The 22,716-nt window shown below is 40.7% G+C and overlaps 1 protein-coding gene and 1 pseudogene across 2 annotated transcripts in view; both read left to right on the plus strand.

Annotated features, from left to right (window-relative positions):
- The window catches only part of MTMR7 (myotubularin related protein 7), a 115,263-nt gene that overhangs the window by 73,702 nt on the left and 18,845 nt on the right, over window positions 1–22,716 (plus strand). For both annotated transcript variants that reach the window (XM_004428787.2, XM_087418445.1), the window contains exons 6-7: window positions 906–1,040; window positions 10,422–10,554. In XM_004428787.2, coding sequence (XP_004428844.2) covers window positions 906–1,040; window positions 10,422–10,554 — 268 coding nt within the window. The remainder of the gene's footprint in view (window positions 1–905; window positions 1,041–10,421; window positions 10,555–22,716) is intronic.
- Window positions 14,169–14,264, plus strand: LOC147913335 (U6 spliceosomal RNA; annotated as a pseudogene).

A 22,716-nucleotide genomic window follows, 5' to 3' on the forward strand; every position in this document is an offset into this window, starting at 1 on the left:
TGCCTTACTGACCACCCCTGCCTCCATCCTCTTACACAGTGGACTCACGGTCTCAAGGTAGATTCTTTGAAAGAGTCATTCCATATTTTATTTGGTGATTTGAGTTTAATTTAAATGTTAAAACCTAAACCCATAAAAAGTACCCTGCCACAAAAGTATAAGTTTTATAGCTGTGAGGTTGTATCTGTACTTACCCGTTAATAACTCAAGGATATGTTTATGCTGTTGTATATATTCTCTAACAATACAATATACTCTGTTAGAATTGCAGAATAGGGAAACTGCAGAATACAGTGCAGATTGATTCCACAGAAAGCCCTTGCTTCTAACATACAACCTGGGTCAGCCGAGTATCCTTAGTCCCAAAGCCAGCAGCAGCCTGGCTTTCATCACAGTGAAAGCTCCCCCATTTAGGATTAGAACTGGGTTTTGGTATTTGTGATGTTTCTAAATGGGCTAGTATAAAATGATGGAAAGCATTAAAAAAATATTTTTTTACTAGTCTTGCCATTAGTAGTATCCTATACATTTTCAAATAGTTATTTACTTGATATTTCTACCCACCGCAGGAAAATGAAAGAATATTGGTGAAAAGGAAATTAAGTTATTTAAATGGCTTTAAATTTCCTAATTTGGATCCTATGTAAACATCCTTACACATGCCTAATTTCTCACACAGAGAAACTTTTTGCTCTGCTTGCCCAAGTAGTGGTTTCTTTGACCTGAATTAAAAAGAAACCAACCTGGATTTCCGGAAGGCATCATCATGGTACTTGTATTAGCTGGGGTGGCGCGTAAGTGAACCAGGGGCTCTTTGTTGTGGAAACAGCTTGGAGGGTCTCTGATGGGCGCAGCTGCACAGTTGCCTGACTTTGCTGCTGTGTTGTCACGGCCTCTCCCCCCAGGCCTCCATCTGCCGGAGCAGCCAGCCCCTGTCCGGTTTCAGTGCGCGGTGCCTGGAAGACGAGCAGATGCTCCAGGCCATCAGGAAAGCCAATCCAGGAAGCGACTTCATTTACGTCGTCGACACACGGCCTAAGGTGAGTGTCACCATTCTGATGCATGTCTTTGCAGCTCTGAATCGTGAAAACTGGAGGCAAGGCAAAGCTAGCTGGACTGCCATCACTGGCTCAGGTTGCTTCATCTGCGAAGGGGCTGCTCTTCTTTGTGGTCAGTATCTGCCTGCCGGACACTGCCTCCCGGGTGTCCTCAGCTCCTGACTACGTCTGGTACTTCTGATATTTCCCCTGCTCCTAGCATCGTCCTGGTAACATAGTGCACACAGCAAATGAGTACGGTTTAATTTTGGAGATCGCTCTCCTCGGTACACCAAGTTATTTTTTGGTTTGTTTCTAAAACAACCTTTTCTACTCTGACAATGGGAAATTTACTGCAGAGCTCGCACAGTTCAGTTTTTGTAAGGTCTTCAGCTACACTATTTCAGATTCAGCTTGTAGTGATCTTTATATGTGACTTGGAAAGATTTACAAAATATAATGTGAAGTAAAAAAAGTCTCAAAATAATGTGTATACTATTGTGTTTATGTTAAAAAAACAAACAAAGCGGCCGGTCTGGTGGCGCAAGTGGTTAAGTGCGCGCTCTGCTGCGGCGGCCCAGGGTTCGCTGGTTCGGCTCCCGGATGCGCACTGACACACCGCTTGGCAAGCCATGCTGTGGCGGCGTCCCCTATAAAGTGGAGGAGGATGGGCACGGATGTTAGCCCACGGCCAGTCTTCCTCAGCAAAAAAAGAGGAGGATTAGCAGATGTTAGCTCAGGGCTGATTTTCCTCACAAACAAACAAACAAACAAACAAAAACTGTAGGTATGTAAAATTTTCTATTAAAATAGAAAAAGATCTGGGAGGATAAACACCAACCTATTAAAATTTCATGGAGAAGGGAGAATTTGGGGAGATAGAGAACTTTCTACTTGTCTCTTGTTTGAAAATATTATTTTATAATTATGCATGTATTCATATATTAATTTTATATTTAATAAAACAACCAACAGGAAATAATAAATCAGTCATCAAGGGGTAAGCCAAGTCCATCTTGCACTTACTTCCCACTCAGCTTCACATTTTTCTTAACACTAGTTAGTGTTAGGTCCAGTATAATTTTCAGTTTCACTCCTTCGACCCATTTCTTTGCAAACCAATCAACGAATGGAGTCCTCAGAATCTTCCATGAGTACATGGAAACAAAATTACCCACAAGTGCCTGGAATATAGGACAAAATGATATGACAGAGTGAAATGGCCTTTATTCAACATATTTGGCATGGTAATTTCTTGCCAATAGTGAAAATACACCTGGACCAATGACTGATGAGAGAGAGAGATACAAGCAGCTCTGTCTCTCCATATGGGTGTGGAAAGGTGTCCAAGATGTACTATTAAGCAACGAGAGTGAGATATAGAAAATATGTATAATTTAATCCCATTTATGTAAATAATCATTAGATTATAAAAATTACATATTGTTTTATGCACTGAAAAAAATTTGAGGGTATGTATACCAAACTGTTAACAGTGGTTTTTCCTGTGGGATGAGAGGAGGATTTTAAGAAACCTTTCCTTTATAAATTATAGTTTGAAAATTTTTGAAATTATAAGATGGTTAAAAGAGCATATGGACCTTAAATGTTAACCATAGAGTTACCATACGACCCAGCAATTCCACTCCTAACTCAAGAGAAATGAAAGCATATGTCCACGCCAAAACTTAGTGGATAGTGAATATTTATTCATTATTAATAACAGTTCCAAAGTAGAAGCAACCAAATGTCCATCCACTGAGAATGGATTAATAAAATTTGGTATATCCATTCAACGGAATTTTATTTGGCTATAAAAAGGAATGAAATACTGATATGTGCTACAACATGGACGAACCTTGAAAATGTTATGCTAAGTGAAAGAAGGCAGTCACAGAGGACCACGTATTATCTGATTCCATTTATATGAAGTGTCCAGAACAGACAAATCTGTAGAGACAGAAGGTGGATTGATGGTTGTTTAGGGCTAGGGGGATGGAAGGAAATGGGGGTAGACAGCTAATGGGTAGACAGTTTCTTTTTGGGGTGATTAAAATGTTCTAAAAATAGATTGTAGTGATGGTTGCACAACTCTGAATACACCAAACACCATTGAATTATACCCTTTAAATGGATGAATTGTGTGGCATGTGAAATATATGTCAATGAAGCTATTTAAAAAAAGAACGTAAGGACATAAGAAACATTAGAACAGGGAAGAGGAAATATGACCAACAGCCCAAGTCACTTAAAAGTCTACACTGATGTTAAGAATAGGTCATTCTAGGCATAGTCTATACTCATGGGCAATATGAGAAATAATGAGAATTGGACTATCCATTGTGTAGGCACTCAGACCCTGGCAATTTTTGCTGCTTCTCTGAGCCTCATCTCATCAAATACTGTGATTCACAGTGTGGATCATTTCATTTGATAGCCTTGACCTCACAACAGTCCCATCAGCGTCTGACGGAAGTGTGGCTGTGGGATAGATGTGGATGGAGCAGTGAGGATGGAGTTCCTCTCAGCTGCCAGATCAGCAGATCAATCGTGGAGATCAATAATAAAACATGTTACAGCTAGATCACATTCTAGTAGATTCTATGTCATGGATCCCCTTCCTTTTAGATAAATTCTCAAAACACAACACACTGGTAAGAGCTTCAGACTGGGGGAAAAAATAGCTTCTCTGCTTGAAGATTTTCACTTGAGATGCCAGAAAATCTCTGATTTTTACTGTTCTGTTTCGATTTGTGATTTTCTTTCTGGCTCATTGTGCTTTAACTTCTTCCTTCTAACCTCGATTGCGTTTCCTCCCTGTCACTGTACCTTTTGTGTAAGTAAATTGGAGCTGTTCTGAATTTCCTGATGGTCAGAGATGACTTAATGAATGCCTGCTTCTTAGACACATATACTGAAGACAAGAGAAGAGAAGAAAAGGAAAGGAAGGAAAGACAGGGGCTTTACTGAATTAGAATTAGGAGAACCTACCCCTGTTTTCCCAGATTTAAATAAAGGCAAACAGATTTGCCTACTAATTTAAGGGCCAATGATCCAAGTGTGCACTATGTTATGTAAACCTTCTGGGAAATGTGGCAGCTGCTGAGCCAGGCATATTCCAGATTTAAAATAAATTAATCCAAAGGATTTGATTTGAAGGGTATATTTAGCATTAAGTGTGTTTACTCTCAGTGATAAGAAGTTGATGCTGCTCCATTAAAGAAAATTGGCATCTCATATAAATCGTGCCCTTTTTTCGTATTTACCCAGGCACACACACACTTCACGTGAGTTTTAAACTGTTTGCTTAGAGCTTTTGTTGTTTTAAAGATCATGGCTGTTGATTTTTGTTGCAGAGTGTGTCAGGCTTCCTTGGTAGCCAGGAGACGGAGGCCATGTTTGCTACAGGTGGTGGGTGGTGGGGAATGGGGCACTGCCCCGGTTTGCTCACAGGTTTAATTCAAAAGAGAAAGGGTTAGGGGGCAACTTGGCTCATTCCCGTCCTTTGAGCAAGGCTCGCCCCAGATGCTGCCTGTTCAGATGAGAGCTTTCTGAATTGCTTGTTGACATTAATATCTTGGGAGCCAAAGTCAGTGAGATTCTCAGCAGGTATAGAATATCCGTTCAAAATAACTGTACCCTTGAGGTCATGTTCTCCTGCTAGGATTTGGTGCATTAGGAAGATATGAAATAGTGTTGATGCAACAGTTGAATTGTAAAATGAGCGAGAACTCATTTTGTCTCAGCCTTGTTCATGACTTCATCATTAATTTGTTCTGGGACTTTGCTGAGCTTGTAAAAATGCCAGACACTTTCTCATTTAATTCTTGTAATAATCCTACAAATTAGGAGATGTTCTTTTCTTATTATGGATAAGGTCTTAGATTTAGAAAGGTTAAATAATTTGCCCAAGGTCGCACAGTTCAGGACAGAGCGCAGATTCAAATACAGGCTTATCTGACCCCAAAACCCATGCTCCTTCTTTTTGACCATGGTGCTGTGTGTGTCTACTGTAAGGCTCAGGAGGGTTGGCCCCTCTGAGCATACACCCAGTGAAACTGGAAACTCAGAGCTGAAGAACCAACCATGAGCTTATCCAGTCAGGCCAGGGTCAGAGGAGCAAGAAGGGCTCTGAGCTGTGCTCTGACTCCAGCACCTTGAGAGAAGGTGAGCAGTAAAGAGAAGGGGTCAGGTCAGGCAGGCACCTGCCTCAGCTAATGCTCAGCCTCTTGTCCTTGCTCCTTTTCCAAAAAGGGCTTTGTGGTTATGGCCTCTCATTTCACCTTGTAAGCCCTTCTTTAGTTGTGTAATAGGATGTCATACTGGAAGTTTTTCTCTTTCTCTGGAATCAGTAATTAGGTGGTTTCTACTCACTGAATCCTGTGAGAGGGGGACCTAAGAGAATCAGTTGTGAAGATTGGGGTGCCTGAAAGAGAGAATCTAGATCTCATTTCCCAGTGGGGTGTGTAGCCTACTTGCTGATGGCCACCATGGCAGTGAGCCAGGGGAAGCGAATTGGAGAGCAGTGTTTCATGGCAGTGGAGCAGTCTGCTCTCCCTTTCTTTCACAAGACAAGGATGAAGGAATTTCCTGTGGGTCAAGTGGACACTGAGAAAGGAAGTTGTACATGAGCCCTCTTGCTTGTATCCCTCCTAAGAGGGCTTACCCCTTGGAGGTTCCCAGCTGCAAGTGCCTGTGGGTTATGTGCTGGGGAGGGAAGTTGAGGGGACTGGAATAAGCTCAAGCCAAGGTGGATGTCCCGTGTCAGTGACCTGTGTACCTCCTACCCCCAAGGGCCCACATACATGCCCTAGGAGATTCAGCATTTGGACACAACACCAGAGAGGGCAGCGATGGTCAATATGTGTTCACCAGAAGAGCAGTGACAATCAATGGAGAAAAAAATTGTGGTCTTGTCCAGCTTTATACAGATATATTTATCTCTTCTCTTATCCCTCTACACCTCCCCTCTCCCCCAGTACACAGGTAGAGCCTAGAGGAAAGAGGAAAAGGCGGGAGCACCAGAGCAGACCCCTCACTAGTCCAAATAGCCTATGATGAGGAAAGAGAGAACTTTCATCCTGTATGGGGTTAGAATTTTAAATTGGGCTAGATGGTGATTTTTTACCTGAATGTAATCTGAAAGCTATGAATTCTGCCTAAGATGTCCTCTGGGGTAGGAAAGGAGGATTTTGATTAGCACAGTTGTAGACAGTAGTTGCAAGAAATAAAATCATCTCGTATTTTCATGTTTATGTCACAAGTGAAGGTTCTTCATTCCACCAGGTACAGATGGAGGGAGAGAAAAGGACCATCATTTGACACCTGGTGCTAGGGTGTGGCCCAATCCTCTTTCTGCCAAAATCAACTTTTATTTTCATTTCCCAGCCATGCCAGATGAGGTCTTGTCATTATTCAAGTGTAGAACATACTCAGCGGAAATTTTAGACTCCAAGACTACAATAGCGACCAGGCTGACTTTTAACTTAATGTCAAGATTATCGTTGACCAAGTTTTCTTGGTTTTGGTATGTTTGATTGATTGATTTAGGGTTAGGGGAAGACTCTGATTCTATTTCTTAACATACTTAGCCTGTTCACCTCTCAACTTCACTCCATGATTCAGTCATTTATTTGGTCAGCCAGTCAATAAATCTTCACTGAGTGTCTGTTCTGTGCCAGTTCGAGGCATAGGGATATGGCCATAAACAGGATGGACGAGCCCCCTGTGGAGCTACGTCCTCTACCCTGTTCCCGTGGATCTTCTCTGTCATGGACACTAAATCTCAAATTTTTCAGTTAAACCTGCTCAGAATCCTTCGGTTGCTCTCCCCTGCCACAGATAAAGTCTAAACTTCTTCAGCGAGCCTGTTTGTGGAGGACTCTTAAATATTTTCTAGCTTTCTCTCTCGCTGCTGCTGCCATACATGAACCTTCCCCTCTGCTCGTGCTGCTTGGCTCACCAATACCCACTGCTCCTTTGGTTTTGTCTTCCTACCTCTTCTCTTCCTCAGTGCTTCAGCTGGAAAGCCTCCCCCTTTCTCTCCATCCTTCCAGATTATTAAAGTCCATCTCAAATCTTCCTTCTTTCATGAAACATTGCCCCTGACCCCCTAGGCCACATGGGGCTGCTCCAGATTCTACCTCCTGCCACTGTCTCCATCAGTCACGCAGCTCCTGCCCAGTCCCGGAGGGTATTGGCCATTGTTATTTGGTGCTATGTGCTTTCTCTTCCATATTCAAGATATGCGTATGGCAACAGGAACAGCTTCTTATTCATCTTTTTATTCCGTTCAATGCCTGGCACGCAGTAGGTATTCATTAAATGTTTGTTGAGAAATGAGTGGGTTCTTTTTGTTTCATTTATGAGCTTTTCTGCACCCAAAGATGCTGAGATCATCAAATAGCAGAGTGATCTTGGGTTAGAAAACAGGGCACTTTTTCCACTCCCACTTTTCATTTGTCTGTTGTGCTCCTTAGGCATACATTGAAACTGGAATGCAGTTACCTCCGTTGTTGTATCTATTTGAGAATTTTTAGGAGCTGAAATGAATAGCTTTTCCTTTGGTTGTGAAATGGAGTTCTCAGCCAAAAGAACAGGGGACCAAATTAGACTTACTAACAGTATTTTGTTTATGTAAGGGACACTCTATCTGGATATATACATGAGAGGTCCAGGATAGCTTCTTGAATCGCTATTCATTATAAAACTGTATTTCCTGCTTTGAGGGTTTAGCTTCTGCCACATTCTGAAGATAGGTCCTGTGAAATATGTGGAAAGCTTGAGAAAGTACACTTTGGATGATAGATTAACTATTGCCATCTTCTGTTCATTCTGAGAAGTTCTGTTGACTTTCAAGAGGCCACCTTGTGCTGCTCCTTTGCTTTTAAAGAAGACTTCCAATAAATTCTCCCAGGTCGTCAATAGCCAACTATTTAAACATGTGAACATGGAGTCCTAATTATAGATGAAAATAATAATAATGGTATTTGGGGTTTTATTCATTACACTGTTTAAAAAGAATATCTCTGTGGCATGTGGTGAGTAGGCTCAACTTGAATTATTCAAGAAACAAAATAAACATAAGATTCATGTGGCATGAGGATACTTGCAAGTATCCTACTGATCATTTTATTTTCTGAAGCTTGTTGTGAAGGAAGAGTCAACAGCTTTGGAAAACAATTATACAAAGCAGTGATATTTTATAATAATATGTTTCCAAAGAACAATGTCTATAGGTAATTTTAGAAAAATTTTCCCCTTAAAATATTAAAAAATTTTAAAGAATGAACGTAAGTTGTCTTAAAAGTTATGTTACTTTTAATTTTTTCTGGATTAGGGGCAAATCCTTTCTTCTCATAGCCTGCCTGGGAGAAAGGTGACGATCTTTTGTAAACTAGAAACAATGTCCTGAGGGAATGATGCGCCCCAGCTGATGTCACATAAGCTAACTCATGGAGCAGGACTGCTGTGGAAATGGGGGTACCTGCCAGCCGGATCCCCTGCGGCAATGGCTGGCCCTCTCATGTTTTATTTTTCACTTCTAATGTGTTTTATTTCTATTATTTAAATTACAAACCTAATATATCTTCTTTTTAACAAAGAAGACAGGAGAAGCTAAAGGAGTATTAATAGTATTGATTGCCACGCTCTATCTTTCTGCTGTAACTGCTGCCAAATTGGTATATTCTTCCACATATTTTTATTCTGCTTGATCAAACACACACAAACATAAATACATATCTGTAAGTTGGTTTGTTTTACAAAAATGGGAGAATTGTATGAATATTATTCTGTAGCTTACTCTTTTCACTTAACATGTCATGGGCCAATTCCAAGTCTGTCTGTCTGTCTCTATATATAATTTATGTCCTTTTTCTTGGTCCTGTAAGTAGTCCAGGGCATGAGTATACCATAATTTATCCAGTCATTGCCCTATTGAGATATTCATAGGTTTTCAGTTTTTTACTATTTACTACTATAAAAATAAAGTTGCAGTAAACATTCTGGGACATCTGTCTTTCTGTGCTGGTACTTTTAGTTTTGTCAGATTCTCACAAATAGGAGAGCTGAGTCAAAGAATATGTTGTTAACATAGCTTTTTAAACTTAGCTTTTTGAAAAGTATTTATTAATATCCTCCCAGTACTGCATTGTAGTCCTAAAACCTGATGTTTTTTCTGGTGGAGATTCCTGGTGTAAGTCCTCTGTCTGGGGTAGCCCTGCCGCCCTTTGTGAGCAGAGGAAGACAGTCGTCAGTGAATACTGTTTTCTAGGATGTCATTACCCGCTTAGCCAAAGAGCAAGAATGAAGTATTAGCGATAATACATCCATTCCGGAAATCAATGTATTTCCCAACTAATCCAGGACTTGTCCCCTTGGTTTTAGTTACACAAGACTAGAGCAGAAGTTTATATTTAATAAATTTCTTCAAAGTCTATTATCCTTTAACCCCATTTGCACTAGAAAACCCCAACTTCTCGTATACAAAATTATGGTAATGAAAGTGATCCAAAGCCCTCATACTAGGTCTCTAGATTTAAATAAGGTGGCTGGAGGCACTGTCCCTGGAGACTTAGCATCTGCGTGCCCTCTCTGCATTTATTCAGTGATTCCTGCTCAAAGTTTAGTTGTATATCTGGGGGATTCTTGTAGGCAAATTAGAATAACACAACCACTCCTATTTGATGATGCGTTTATTGGCAATATAATACTGGCAGATACAATAATTTAATAAGTTAACTTACAGAGCTTTATATTGCCGGCTGTATCTGCTGATGTTCTTCTGCCGACCTACAGTAGTAAATTGGGACAACTTGGCTGTGTCACAAAATTCCATATTCAATTTGGCATCTCTGACAGGGAACTGCAAAAGGCAACTCCAGAAGAATTTATCCATAGAATGCTTCCCAGGGGCCGGCCCGGTGGCGCAAGCGGTTAAGTGCGCATGCTCCGCTGCGGTGGCCCAAGGTTTGCCGGTTCGGATCCCGGGCGCACACCGATGTACCGCTTGTCAAGCCATGCTGTGGCGGCGTCCCATATAAAGTGGAGGAAGATGGGCACGGATGTTAGCCCAGGGCCAGTCTTCCTCAGCAAAAAAAGAGGAGGATTGGCAGATGTGAGCATAGGGCTGATCTTCCTCACACACACACAAAAAGAATGCTTCCCAGCTAAGAAAACCTTCCCCATATCAACAAATTCCTGTTGTTGAATATAAGCTCAACAAGTATGTCTGAAACTACAAAGCTCAGTACAAAGATCAAGTGATTTAAAACACGTTTCCATACATCATTTGGAATGTTTTTATGGATATCCAGGAAATGTTTTGGTTGTTTCATGTCCTGAATGTAATTGGTGACTGTTCTGTTTTGCTGATCACTGCAGCTTAATGCAATGGCAAATCGTGCTGCAGGGAAAGGCTATGAGAATGAAGACAATTATTCCAATATCAAGTTTCAGTTTATCGGGATAGAGAACATCCATGTCATGAGGAACAGTCTGCAGAAAATGCTGGAAGGTAAACCATTTCCTTATGCACAGCATAAAAAAAATGCAGTTAAATGTTTTAATGCCAAAACGGAATAAGATGGTCTTTTGATTTTAAAATTGTTTTTTGATGCTATTTACATAGGTGGGATAAGTTGGGAAGAATGTCATATTGTGGTGACTCTTTAAACATTTAACAGCCTTTCTCTTATTTTTTGTGTCATTGTGAAGTGGTTTTGTCACTTGGTCAGCAGTCAGGCACTCTCCAGTGGTATTTAACATCTAAGATAAAAGTGCACAGGGATATTTTTCTTCTGTCTCTTCATGAGTTTGACCCACATTCAAGTCCATTTGGAGATAAAGCAATCCTACATTTAAAGCAATAACCAACTGTCCTTGTATGGAGATGAGGTTCATAAACTGAGTCCAAGCGGCTGAGTGGCCATTAGAAGGGAGGAAATTAGAGGTCCTGATCCTCCTTTCTAAACAGCAGTAACTGCTGCAATGCACCCACACGTAAACCATCCCCACCCACCCCCACACAGCTACGTGCACCACAAGACACATACACACAGACTTATGTACTCACAGGGAGAGGAAATTACAGAGATGGATTATGTAATACAGAAGAATCATTCATGTGACCAAACCAGCCATAAGCTGATTAGCAGAAATTCTGCATTTCAAGCAAAACCAGCTTCGTTGACTGCTTATGCTCCTTGTGCTTGTAAAGGCCCAAGGAGGGATCTGTTGCCACAGTCCACCACTTCTGGCTCTAGTGGGAACCGAAGAGAAAGAGAAGGATGCGAAACCCACGGCTCTGTGCCTTGGGAGCCTGGAGAGGCTGTAAACGCTGCGCTTGCACTTCTGGGGGAAGCCCCAGAGGGATGGCGCTGAGTGCTAGGGCTGTCCGAATAGGAGATGTGGGGTCTGGAATGAAGAGGGACAAAGAAAGTGAGGGTTATTTTTTGCTAGGGATACACATTTGCTCGCAGTTACTTCTGCAGTTCCATATGTAATCAGAGTGACAGGGTGTCCTGAGATGCTAGTGGTGGGGCTGGAGAGACTTGAGTGTCACAGACAGGGCTGAGTTCCATTCTCTTTCCTGGATTCCTTTGGTCATCTTGGTCATGAAACTTTGAACACATCAGTTTCCTTCTTTGGGGCTCTGTTACCTGCTGTAAAATGAAAGGACTGGACTAATAATTTGTTTGGGCACTTGCAACCCTAGCGGTCTGTGAATCTACAATTTGATGCCCCTAGTTGCAAACACTTTAACATTGAGTGGTTTAACATTTTGAGTGGTTAACATTTGAGTAGTTAGAAGAAATCTCTTCCTGCATCTGAAAACATCAGGGCCCCAGAGCTATCTCCATCTTACTTCCACGTGAGATTTGCCATGTCTCAAGTCACAGTGACGATACCCTGGCATGATTGTTTGAGCTTCTTAAACTTACTGGAGATTCTCCTGGGCAGTTTGGCTGTGTCTGCTAAAAGCTGTGCTTTTTAGGTGTTGAAAAATTGGACCAGCTTGGTACTGTTATTAAAAGGATAGTCTAACTTTAGTATAAAGAGTGCTCTTCGTTATCAGAATCATTAAAAAATTTTAGGGGGCTGGCCCAGTGGCGTAGTGGTTAAGTTCACATGCTCCACTTTGGCGGCCCGGGGTTCACAGGTTTGAATCCCAGGCGCAGACCTATACACCGCTCATCAAGCCATGCTGTGGTGGTGGCGTCCCACATACAAAATAGAGGAAGATTGGCACAGATGTTAGCTCAGGGACAATCTTCCTCAAACAAAAAAAGAGGAAGATTGGCAACAGATGTTAGCTCAGGGCCAGTCTTCCTCACACACACACAAAAAAAAGGTAGGTTGCTATACTTTGTATTTTTCATTTAGTAATTTCATAAGCTGACTTTTGAGAACATACATTTTCTCATGTATGTTCTCAAAGAGTTAGAGTGCTTATAACATATCCCTTTGGCTTTAGTTTTTAAATTAACATTTATTTGGTTTGTTATTGGGAACCATTTCTCCCACCCTTATACCTATGGTCTAACTCACTACATCTACAGGACAAGCAAACTGACTGAGTTCCTGAGGGCAGTTTCTGTTTCATAAGGGATCGTGGTACTTCTCCATCACTTCCCCAGCTCTGTGTCAGTGCAATAAGCAAGGACAACTTTCTGGATGCCTTTCAGGGCACTTGACCAATATTTGACTATTTGTTTTTACCAAGTAAATTATAAACCACTTGTGGAGGCTCAGCTGATGCAATCAGACCCACCTTCTGGGGCTTGTTCTCCTGCAAACAGCTGTCCTTGGCATCAAAGAGATTTGAAGGTTTGTACTACTGGTCACTTAGTAGGAAGAAGAATAGTGCATTTCATTCATGATTATTACTTTCTTTAGTTTTTCTTTTACCACTGTTATTTATATTATCAGAGTAGATTCTGAATGACAGACAGAAAAAATTGCTTGCCTTCTGGCCCCAAATAGCTCTGTCTATGAGCAAGAGCTGCAGGATATTTCATCAGAAACTAAAATCTAGGACCAAGTTCACATCCCGTGTAGGTTCTTGTGTAGAGCTGATTTAATCTTAAGTTTGATTTAATTTTGATTTATAATCTAAACCAAACTATTTTGTGGTGTTCATACCTCTCAATGAGATAATAGTGATGCCTTTTAGCAGTTTTGTAATTTATTAAGTGCTTTCCACAGTAGCTTCCCTGTTGATCATATAGATAATGGGTTTTCCCTCAAATAATAAAAGAATGCCATATATATATATATTTTTTTTTTAATTGAAAATAGTCAATAGAAGAGCCTGGAATAGGCTTTTTCCAGGGCTGAGGAAATTGTTATCTTCAAATATTGAGATAAAAATCTCCTAGGGCATCCTTGGTGTTGGAGGAAATCAGTGAGAGGAAGGTAGAGAGGTGTATAGTCATGTGTCGCTTGATGACGGGGATACGGTCTGAGAAATGCGTCCTTAAGCAATTTCATCATTGTGTGAACACCATGGAGTGCACTTACACAAACCTAGATGGTATAGCCTACTCCACACAAGGCTTTATGGTACTAATCTTATGGGACCACCCTCGTATATGCGGTCTGTCGTCGACTGAAATGTCGCTATGCAGCACTTGACTGAACATAGAATTACTTTCACATCTAGGCTTGTTGAGGTTGTGCTACACTATAACGCCTCTTTGTAAATCTCTGTTTTCAAGGTAGGCGGGTGTTTATGGGAAAGACATTATAGCAGTGACATCTTCCTCCTTTTTCAATCAACATGCTCTGTCTTTTGGATGTTGCCCAGAAAATTACACTTTCTCCCCACCACTGGTTTTGTGCCTGGATTCTACACGGATATTAGATTAATATTGTCGGCCATTGTGTAGCTCTATGTAACTGATCACTTATTCATTCAGTTATTCATTTGACTAAAAATCAAGCACCTGATATGTGCCAGGCTTCATCAGTATTTTCAAGAAAATGATTGTATTTGATTTTCACAGCAGTAGTGTGTAGGACATGATATTATCTACACTTTCCAGATGAAGAAACAGTCTCAGTGAGGTTAGACAACTCAGTCTAAGATAATTTTTTAAAGAGGAAGCAGTAAGTTGAAACAAATAAACATATAGAAAAACATTTAAACTTGCTCTGGTACAGAGAAGATTAGCATGGCCCCTGCGCAAGGATGACACGCAAATTCGTGAAGCGTTCCATATTTTTTAAAGTGGAGGAAGATAGGCACAGATGTTAGCCCAGGGCCGTCTTCCTCAGCAAAAAAAGAGGAGGATTGGCGGGTGTTAGCACAGGGCTGATCTCCTCACAAAAAAAAAAAATAAAATAAAATAAACTTGCTCTGGTAGTTAAAGAAATGCAAGTTAAGACCTCAAGTTACCATTTTTCACTTAGTTTTTAAAAAGTAAAATATCCAATACTGAAAAGAGTGTGGTAAAACTAGTACTTTAAATATTTCTAGAATCATTTAAATTGGCTTAGAGAGGCATAATATATTTTGTTTAGAGAGACATAATATATTTTTACCAGATTGCCTCCCCTTAGGGACTAATCCAAAATATGATTTAAAAAAATAAGGACACATTCATGTCTATTTTGATAGTAGTGTTTTATTTATAATAGTAGAATTTTGAAAGTCACAAGAATGTCCAGTAATGGTGGACTGATTACATAATTTTGCTCCACCTCTTGAAAGAAAATTTTACATCCATTAAAAATAATAAATGTGAAGAGTATATGTACTAATATGAGGAGAATGTGTATAATGTAAATAAAAATTCAGTTTGTAAAATTGTATGCATACGTTGGTTCACTATACAGTAATCGTATTTATGAAGAAAGACTAGGAGAAAAGGCCCAGAATGATAATTGGATTAGCATGGAAGGATGATGGGTGGATTTTTTCTTTTTCCTTATTTACAAAATATTCTCTATGGTTGGTATATTACATTTTTTAAAAAACAACACGTTTATTTCATCATTTCTGTGGGTCAGGAGTCTGGGCACATCTCATGTATAAATGGGAACCCAGGGACCCCCTGCCCTGGGTCTTACAGGGCTGCAGTCAAGGTGTCAGCTGGGCTACATTGTCATCTGGAAGCTTGGATGGGGAAGAATCTGCTTCGAGGCTCATTCAGGTTGTTGGCAGAATTCAGCTGAGGGCCCTGAAGTTTGGTGGGTGGAGGCCACCCTTAGCTCCTAGAGGGTGCTCACTGTTCTCTGCCGTGTGGATCTCTATATAAGCTGTTCACAACATGGCAGGTTATTTCTTCAAGGCATGCCTCTCTCCAGTTACAGAGTCTGGTATATTACATTTAAAAAAAAAATTTTATATTACACTTTTAATTTAAAAGTTTTTAAAACACATCCTTCTAGTATCACATAACAAAGCAGGATTTAAGCCTAGTACTTTCTGTCGTGTTACAGTGTTCCTCGTTGAATTGTGGTTCTGATATTTGACAGGCTGAGAGATAACCACCCCACGTGGTAATGATGATATAACATTTATGGAATGATTACTATGTACTGGACACTGTTATCATTTTTTAAGATGTATTTCTTTTTTTTTTTTTTTTTTTATAATTTTATTTATTTATTTTTTCCCCCAAAGCCCCAGTAGATAGTTGTATGTCATAGCTGCACATCCTTCTAGTTGCTGTATGTGGGACGCGGCCTCAGCATGGCCAGAGAAGCGGTGCCTCGGTGAGTGCCCGGGATCCGAACCCCGGGCCGCCAGCAGCGGAGCACACGTACTTAACCGCTAAGCCACGGGGCCGGCCCATAAGATGTATTTCTTAAATAATCCTCAGTGCAATCATGTTGTAGCTATCCTTAATATCCCCATTTTACAGATGAGGAAATTGAGGCACAGAGGCTAAGAAACTTATGCCAGCTCACAACAGTAAGTGGGAGAACCAGGATTTCCACCTAATTAGTATGACTCCAGATACCACACTCTTAACCACTTGGCTTTATGGCCTCTCTAGATAGTGGGTTGGGTAGAAAGTGCGCTGGCCTAAGTGTCTGAAGATCTGGGTTTGGATTCTTCCCTTAGCGTCTGAGTAAACGTAACAAACCTCATTTCCTGTATTTGTAAAACAATGTAAGCAGTATATCATCTTTGTCTGCCTCACAGACTTATTATGATTTTCATTGAGCTCACATTGGTTTATAACATTATATAAATTTTAGGTGTACATCATTATGTTTTGACTTCTGTATAGATTGCATCGTGTTCACCACCCAAAGTCCGGTTGCCATCCATGACGGTACATATGTGCCCCTTTACCCCTTTCACCCTCCCCACCACCCTCGTCCCCTCTGGTAACCACCAATCTGTTCTTCATTACTGTGTGTTTATTTGTTGTTTATCTTCCACAATGAGTGAAGTCATATGGTAATTGTCTTTCTCTGTCTGACTTATTTTGTTTAGCATAATACCCTCGAGGTCCATCCATGTTGTTGCAAATGGCAAGATTTTTGTCTGTTTTTATGGCTGAGTAGTATTCTGTTATATATCACAGCTTCTTTATCCATTCATCCATTGATGGGCACCCAGGTGGCTTCCAAGTCTTGGCTATTGTGAATAATGCTGCATTGAACATAGGGGTGCATATATCTTTTTGAATTAGTGTTTTTGTATTCTTTGGATAAATACCCAGAAGTGGAATAGCTGGATCATATGGTATTTCTATTTTTAATTTTTGGGGGAATCTCCATACTGTTTTCCATAGTGGCTGCACCAATTTACATTCCCACCAGCAGTGTACGAGGGTTCTCTTTTCTCTACATCCTCTCCAACACTTATTTCTTGTCTTTTTAATAATAGCCATTCTGACAAGCGTGAGGTGATATCTCATTGTAGTTTGCTTTGCATTTCCCTAATAATTAGTGATGGTGAACATCTTTTCATGTGCCTGTTGGCCTTCTGTATGTCTTCTTTGCAACAATGTCTATTCATATCTTTTGCCCATTTTTTGATTGGGTTGTTTGTTTTTTTGTTATTGAGTTGTATGAGTTCTTTATATACTTTGGATATTAACCCCTTATCGGATATATGATTTGCAGATATCTTCTCCCAATTGGTAAGTTGTCTTTTCATTTTGTTAATGGTTCCTTTTGCCTTGCAGAAACTTTTTAGTTTGATGGAATCCCATTTGTTTATTTTTTCTTTTGTTTCCCTTGCCTGAGGAGACATGATATGCAAAAAAAGAGTGCTAAGACCAATGTCAAAGAGCATACTGCCTATGTTTTCTTCTATGAGTTTTATGGTTTCAGGTCTTAATTCAAGTCTTTAATCCATTTTGAGTTAATTTTTGTGCATGGTGTAAGCTAATGGTCTACTTTCATTCTTTTGCGTGTGGCTGCTCCGTTTTCCCAGCACCATTTATTAAAGAAACTTTCCTTTCTCCTGTTCTTGGCTCCTCTGTCGAAAATTAGCTGTCCATAGATGTCTGGGTTTATTTCTGGGCTCTCAATTCTTTCCATTAATCTGACCCACAGATTATTAGAAAGACTCCTTGCAAACTATAAAGTGCTTTCCAATGTAAGGTGCATTATGCTTTCTCTTGGGAAGCAACACTGAACTTTAAAATAAGCACTGAAAAAAAATGAATAAGTTAATGGGATATAGATTAATTCAGTCAGCCAGGCAAGTATTTGATAGGTCCTGTTCCTTCCAATGGGTACCTTTTATTAATTTCTTTACTCAAGAGACATGGAGTCAGACAACCAATTTCAGAGGCATGGAAGTGCTTGCTTTGTGATTTGGTCCGTGTCCACTCAGCACAAGTTCATAAAAAATAATTTAATAAACCACCTGTCAGGCCTTGTGGGTGTTTTCTCAGCAAGTTGTTTCACAGATACAAACCTCAGCCTGATGGCGGATCAGATGGGAGTGGGTCCGGAACACAGGAACAAAGGCCCAGTGTTAATTCAGCAATGTGGACAATACCACAGTGAAGGGCTGTTTGAAAGGGACCAGCAGATTCCATTTAAAAGACTGAAATCTTTTTAGCCGACCCCACACTGTAACCACTTTGTCATATCCCTTGGAATTATGGGCATTGGCCGTGGAGAAAGTTTTGTGGTAAAATCAGGTGGCCCCACAGATCATATCTGATCTGTGCTTCTGTGTGAAGGTTCTGAGGCCTGATTATTCAGAATCTTCGTTGGGTGTAGAAAGGACAGTTGAAAGCAGAGAACTTGGAGTTTCTCATGGGAGGCAACATTGCAGTGGCCATTATGGTCATCTGACTCCCTGCTGTGGTCGCCCTGTCAAGTTGTCTTGGGCGTTCCAAGCTCTAGAAGGGAACAATCCCTACCAACCCAGCTCCAAGGTTTCTGTGAAATATTCTTCTCTGGTCAGAGAGTTAAGGTTGTGGCTATCAGTTCAAATGTCCTCTTTATTTGATACCTTCTTCCTCATCTCATGTCTTTATGAGGTGACGGCTAATTCAACCTCAAAGAAATGGAGTTCAACCCATTATAGATATTTCATATTTAAGTTTTTCATGTTAAAGTATTTCCTATTACATTGCCCACAAGTTTATGTTATGAAATTCTACTAGATATGAGCTAATAAAGGCTATAAGGTTAATCTTTTTTTGGTTCTCCATATTCTGACTTTTTACCATTATTAATTTCCTCAGATTATTAACCTATTAGATGAGAGTGCCAATAAGACCTGGCTGAAAATCTGGTCATTTTCCCTCAAAATATAGCAACACAGCATGAGTTTTCACATAGAAAACCCACTTTCCCATTGAGTTGGAACTAGATAGCTTCACACAGCAATAACAGTGGTAAGGCATTTTAATGAGTGTTCTCCTAGACCAACAGGTCTATCCTGTCAGGGTTCACTCATTATCAATTCATGGTCATTTGGAGGAAAGAAATGGATCAAGAGTGTGTACCTTGCTCTCTGTGGTGTTGTGAGAGGATATAGAATGTGGCTGATAGAGTGCTGGATGGTATCAGCTAAGCTAGATGATAATATTCCAAGCACTGAGGCGTAGAGGAAAGAGCAATGACCCTTTGGGGTATATATGCTGTGAACTGGATTCCAGCTCAATTTTTTACTGGCTGTGTAACCATGGACGACTTAGTAAACTTCTTTAAGCCACACTTGCCAATCTGAAAATTTGGAGTAAATAATACCCTATGTGGTAGATAATGTATGTAGAGTACCAGGCACAATCCCTGCTTATAGGAAGTACTTAATAACTAGGAGCTACCATAGTTACCTCAGACATTCATCTGTTCATCAGTTATTGAGAGTTTTCTATATGTTAGGCATTGGATAGAAAAATGCATCATTCATTAATATATAAAATGAAGTAACCGATTTTGATATAGGGCAAAACTCATGGCAGCCAGAAAAGAAGATGCTCGCTTATTAGTGATGTCACTGAGCGCTTTCCCTGGTAAGGCAGATGGTTGAATGTTTTAACTGGATGTCAAAGCCAAAGACCTCATCTCTGGGTGACGTTATCAAAGGAGAGGACAAGAGAAAACAAGGTCATTTAATGAGAGAATAGCAACTATCTTTTATCCTAATTATGCTTTATCTTGACATTCATTGAGACAATCCAAAGATTAATTTAAAAATTTTCACCCTCAGAATTATTGGTTTATATTTTGTTAATCATGATGGCTAGTTTGTGGATAACTAGGACATTTATGAAAGGAGTGCTTGTAGTAGAAAGTGTCTCCCAGGAAACTAAAGATAGACATGACTAATTTTAGTGATGAGGCGAGCTGTTTTTCCATAAGGCTGGAGTTGGGATTTAGCAATTCAGTATTTGCTTGCCAGTGACAATATGGTCTGAGATTTGATGAGAGTGTTGGTCCTGGCAGCTTTCTCAGTTGCTGTGATGGGCATGGAATGAGTCCCCACCTGCTACATCCCTTGCTGCCTATGCTGCTCATTTCATCACTTCAATTATTTGCTGCCAGTATCTTAATCTTACACGATTCTTGGGCCTTCTCTCCAGTGCCTACCACTGATATTTTTTATATCGACTTCCCAGCCTCTCACCATTTTCTCCCAGTCTAGACTTCCCTATTTCCATTTGCTTTAAGTTTCCTATTTAGACTTGAACATTCCTTAAGCCTTGCCTTCAATTCTGTTCCTGTTTGTCCTGGCTCAGTTTGTATACTGATTTAATTATTTGCTATTGTAGTGAAAATAATATGGAAATTTGAGTCAAGGGAACTAGATTCCTATCACAACGTACTTGCTGTGCCGCCAGCATCTGAACTCATTCCTCCTCTTTAAATTGAGGTGATGATACCTACTGTGGATGGAGAGTTGTGTAGGTTCATTGAGCGAAAACCACCAACCTCTGATCCTTACGTATGGTAGATGTAATATAAATGGGCACATACATTTTTTAATTTATTTGCTGCAAGTTGTGTCTTTAGACACAAAATTCACATGCAAAACTAATAAGTGCTAATGGGGCATTCTTTTGTGAACCTGCTGCTTGGTTTTCTTTAGGCCGATGGTAATTAGTATTACAGGAACATGTGTGTGTGTATACATGCATTTACACACATACACGTTTATTAGTAGCTGGACACACACTCATGCACATGTATGTTTGTGTATGCTATTTTCTATGCTACTAACTCAAGCAAAGCTAACACAGGTATACAGAATTTAGGCTTGATTGCCCCTTACCATTTTATATTATCGTCAAATTCTTTAAAAGAAAACAAAGCTGTACAAAAACAGCTTTCGTGGCATATTACTATTGTATAGAGATTCCAGAAAACAGCATCAGGAACAAAGCTGGAATTGTTTTAAAGGAATAATCGCTAATCTTGTTGGTGTCCTGTGGAGAAACAAATATGCAAATCTCTCCAGTTAATGTCAAGTTCTCTACAAAGAGGGCCCACGTTGGTTGGCATGGGTAGGGAGGAGAGCACGACTAACATTAATAAATTGAATACTAGTCACTGCAGAGCTCAGAATTTCATTCTGTGTCACACACTGGGCTCTTGAGTAAAGAGGGAGACTACGAAACAGGCTTAACCAAACATTTCTGTTTTACGGGCCATAATTAAGTCCTCTTTGAATGGTTTCTCCTGCTAGGATGTTCAGTGTAGGGAGATGATTATCATTGTGCCAGTTCTTTGAAGACCATTTCCTTGGGCTTGGCTTTTTGCCTCCAAAACACAAAAGGGAGAAACCAAACATTAGCAGAACTCAGGTGTGTGTCAGGCTGGTCATGATGGGAGGGCCATGTACATTTCAGTGTAGATCTTAGGAGACAAGACAGACCAGGCCCACAGGTCTCAAACGGAGACTTTCTTTGCACCCCACTGACTTCCACCCAGCAACTGTAGAGGAAGAAATGAGATTGGTGTAGGAAATACCTAAGGAAGATCATCTGAGGCTTGTTTTCTTCCGAGAAGATAATTATATATCTTTTCTTTTTTTTAGTGTTTTTTTATGTTTATGGGGTGTAGTTGCGCTGCTATGTGAAACAAATATTATTAGACCTGGGTGTTAAACTTCCAGTTAGTAAGTACAGTTTTCTGTAATCTGTGGTATATGCCTCTGATGTCAGCTGAAATGAACTTTGTTCAGCAAAATGGTTTGTAAATATTGGTTTGGGTTTAGCAACAAGAGTGAACAAATCAGTATTTCTGCCTTATCCTGAGTTTATGCAAACAAACCCACCAGTTTTATATTTGAAAATCCGGGCACTAATGGATTCAGTCTCAAGTGGACCCCCATCTGTCCATGTGTATCAGTCCTCTGCAGAGCTGTTTGCCTTTGACACCACCACTCAGCATTTGAGGGGCAAACACCCTCTCTGTGGTTACCTTGCTCGAAAACCTGGTGAGGTCATTTTACTTAATGTGCACAGTTTTAATGTTCCTGACAACAGAAATGGTCGAGAAGGAGCCATTCTCAGTGGGAAGAAAGGAGCTGACCTGGCAGGAGACGCAGCAGCTGGTTCCCTTGCTGCCTGAACTGGAACGTTCTTGCAGTGCATTTTCCGGCGGTGTTCTGTGAGCCGTCCATTCCCCTCCTGCTTTTGGCACAGGCAGTCTCCAGGTTAGCTGGAAAGCCTGGCGTCTTTATTTTTAAACTTGCTATCATTTCCAGGCCTTGTGGGAAGAGAAGGTGAAAAGGATCACTTGTTCTTGGGCTGAGCTTCAGAGTTTGGACGCCAAGATATTCCTCAGGCTCCCTGGACTTTTTTTTTTTTTTTTTTTTTTTGCAATAAACAAGAGTGCCAACCAGCCCTAAGCCCTGCAGTAACAACCGGAATGTTTGGACTGTTGAGTGAAAAAAACTGTTTGCAAGAGAATGTTATCTGTTTAAAGGAATCAATTGAGTCCCAGGCTCTACGTGGTGGAATGCATATATTTTAGGATTAAGTTGAACACGTTGGGTCATGGCCTGGGTTGGACAGAAAGACCAAACAGCAGGCGCCCAGGGAGTGGCGGGAGCTCACAGAGGGTGCTGGAATTTCGCGCGCTCCCCGCTGGGCTCTGTGCACAGGCAGAGGCGAGCTGCGGCTCGGAGGGCCTGCGCGGTACCGCGGGGCTGGCGCGGAGGACAGATCCCCGCGGGCTGGGCCGCGGCAGGGAAGGCCGGGCTTGCTCGGTTTTAGCTAGGGGCCGGTATTTTGCCTTTGCGGCA

The sequence above is a fragment of the Ceratotherium simum genome, chromosome 28, assembly GCF_057802395.1.
Source record: "Ceratotherium simum simum isolate JZ-2026a chromosome 28, ASM5780239v1, whole genome shotgun sequence".
Taxonomy (NCBI): domain Eukaryota; kingdom Metazoa; phylum Chordata; class Mammalia; order Perissodactyla; family Rhinocerotidae; genus Ceratotherium; species Ceratotherium simum.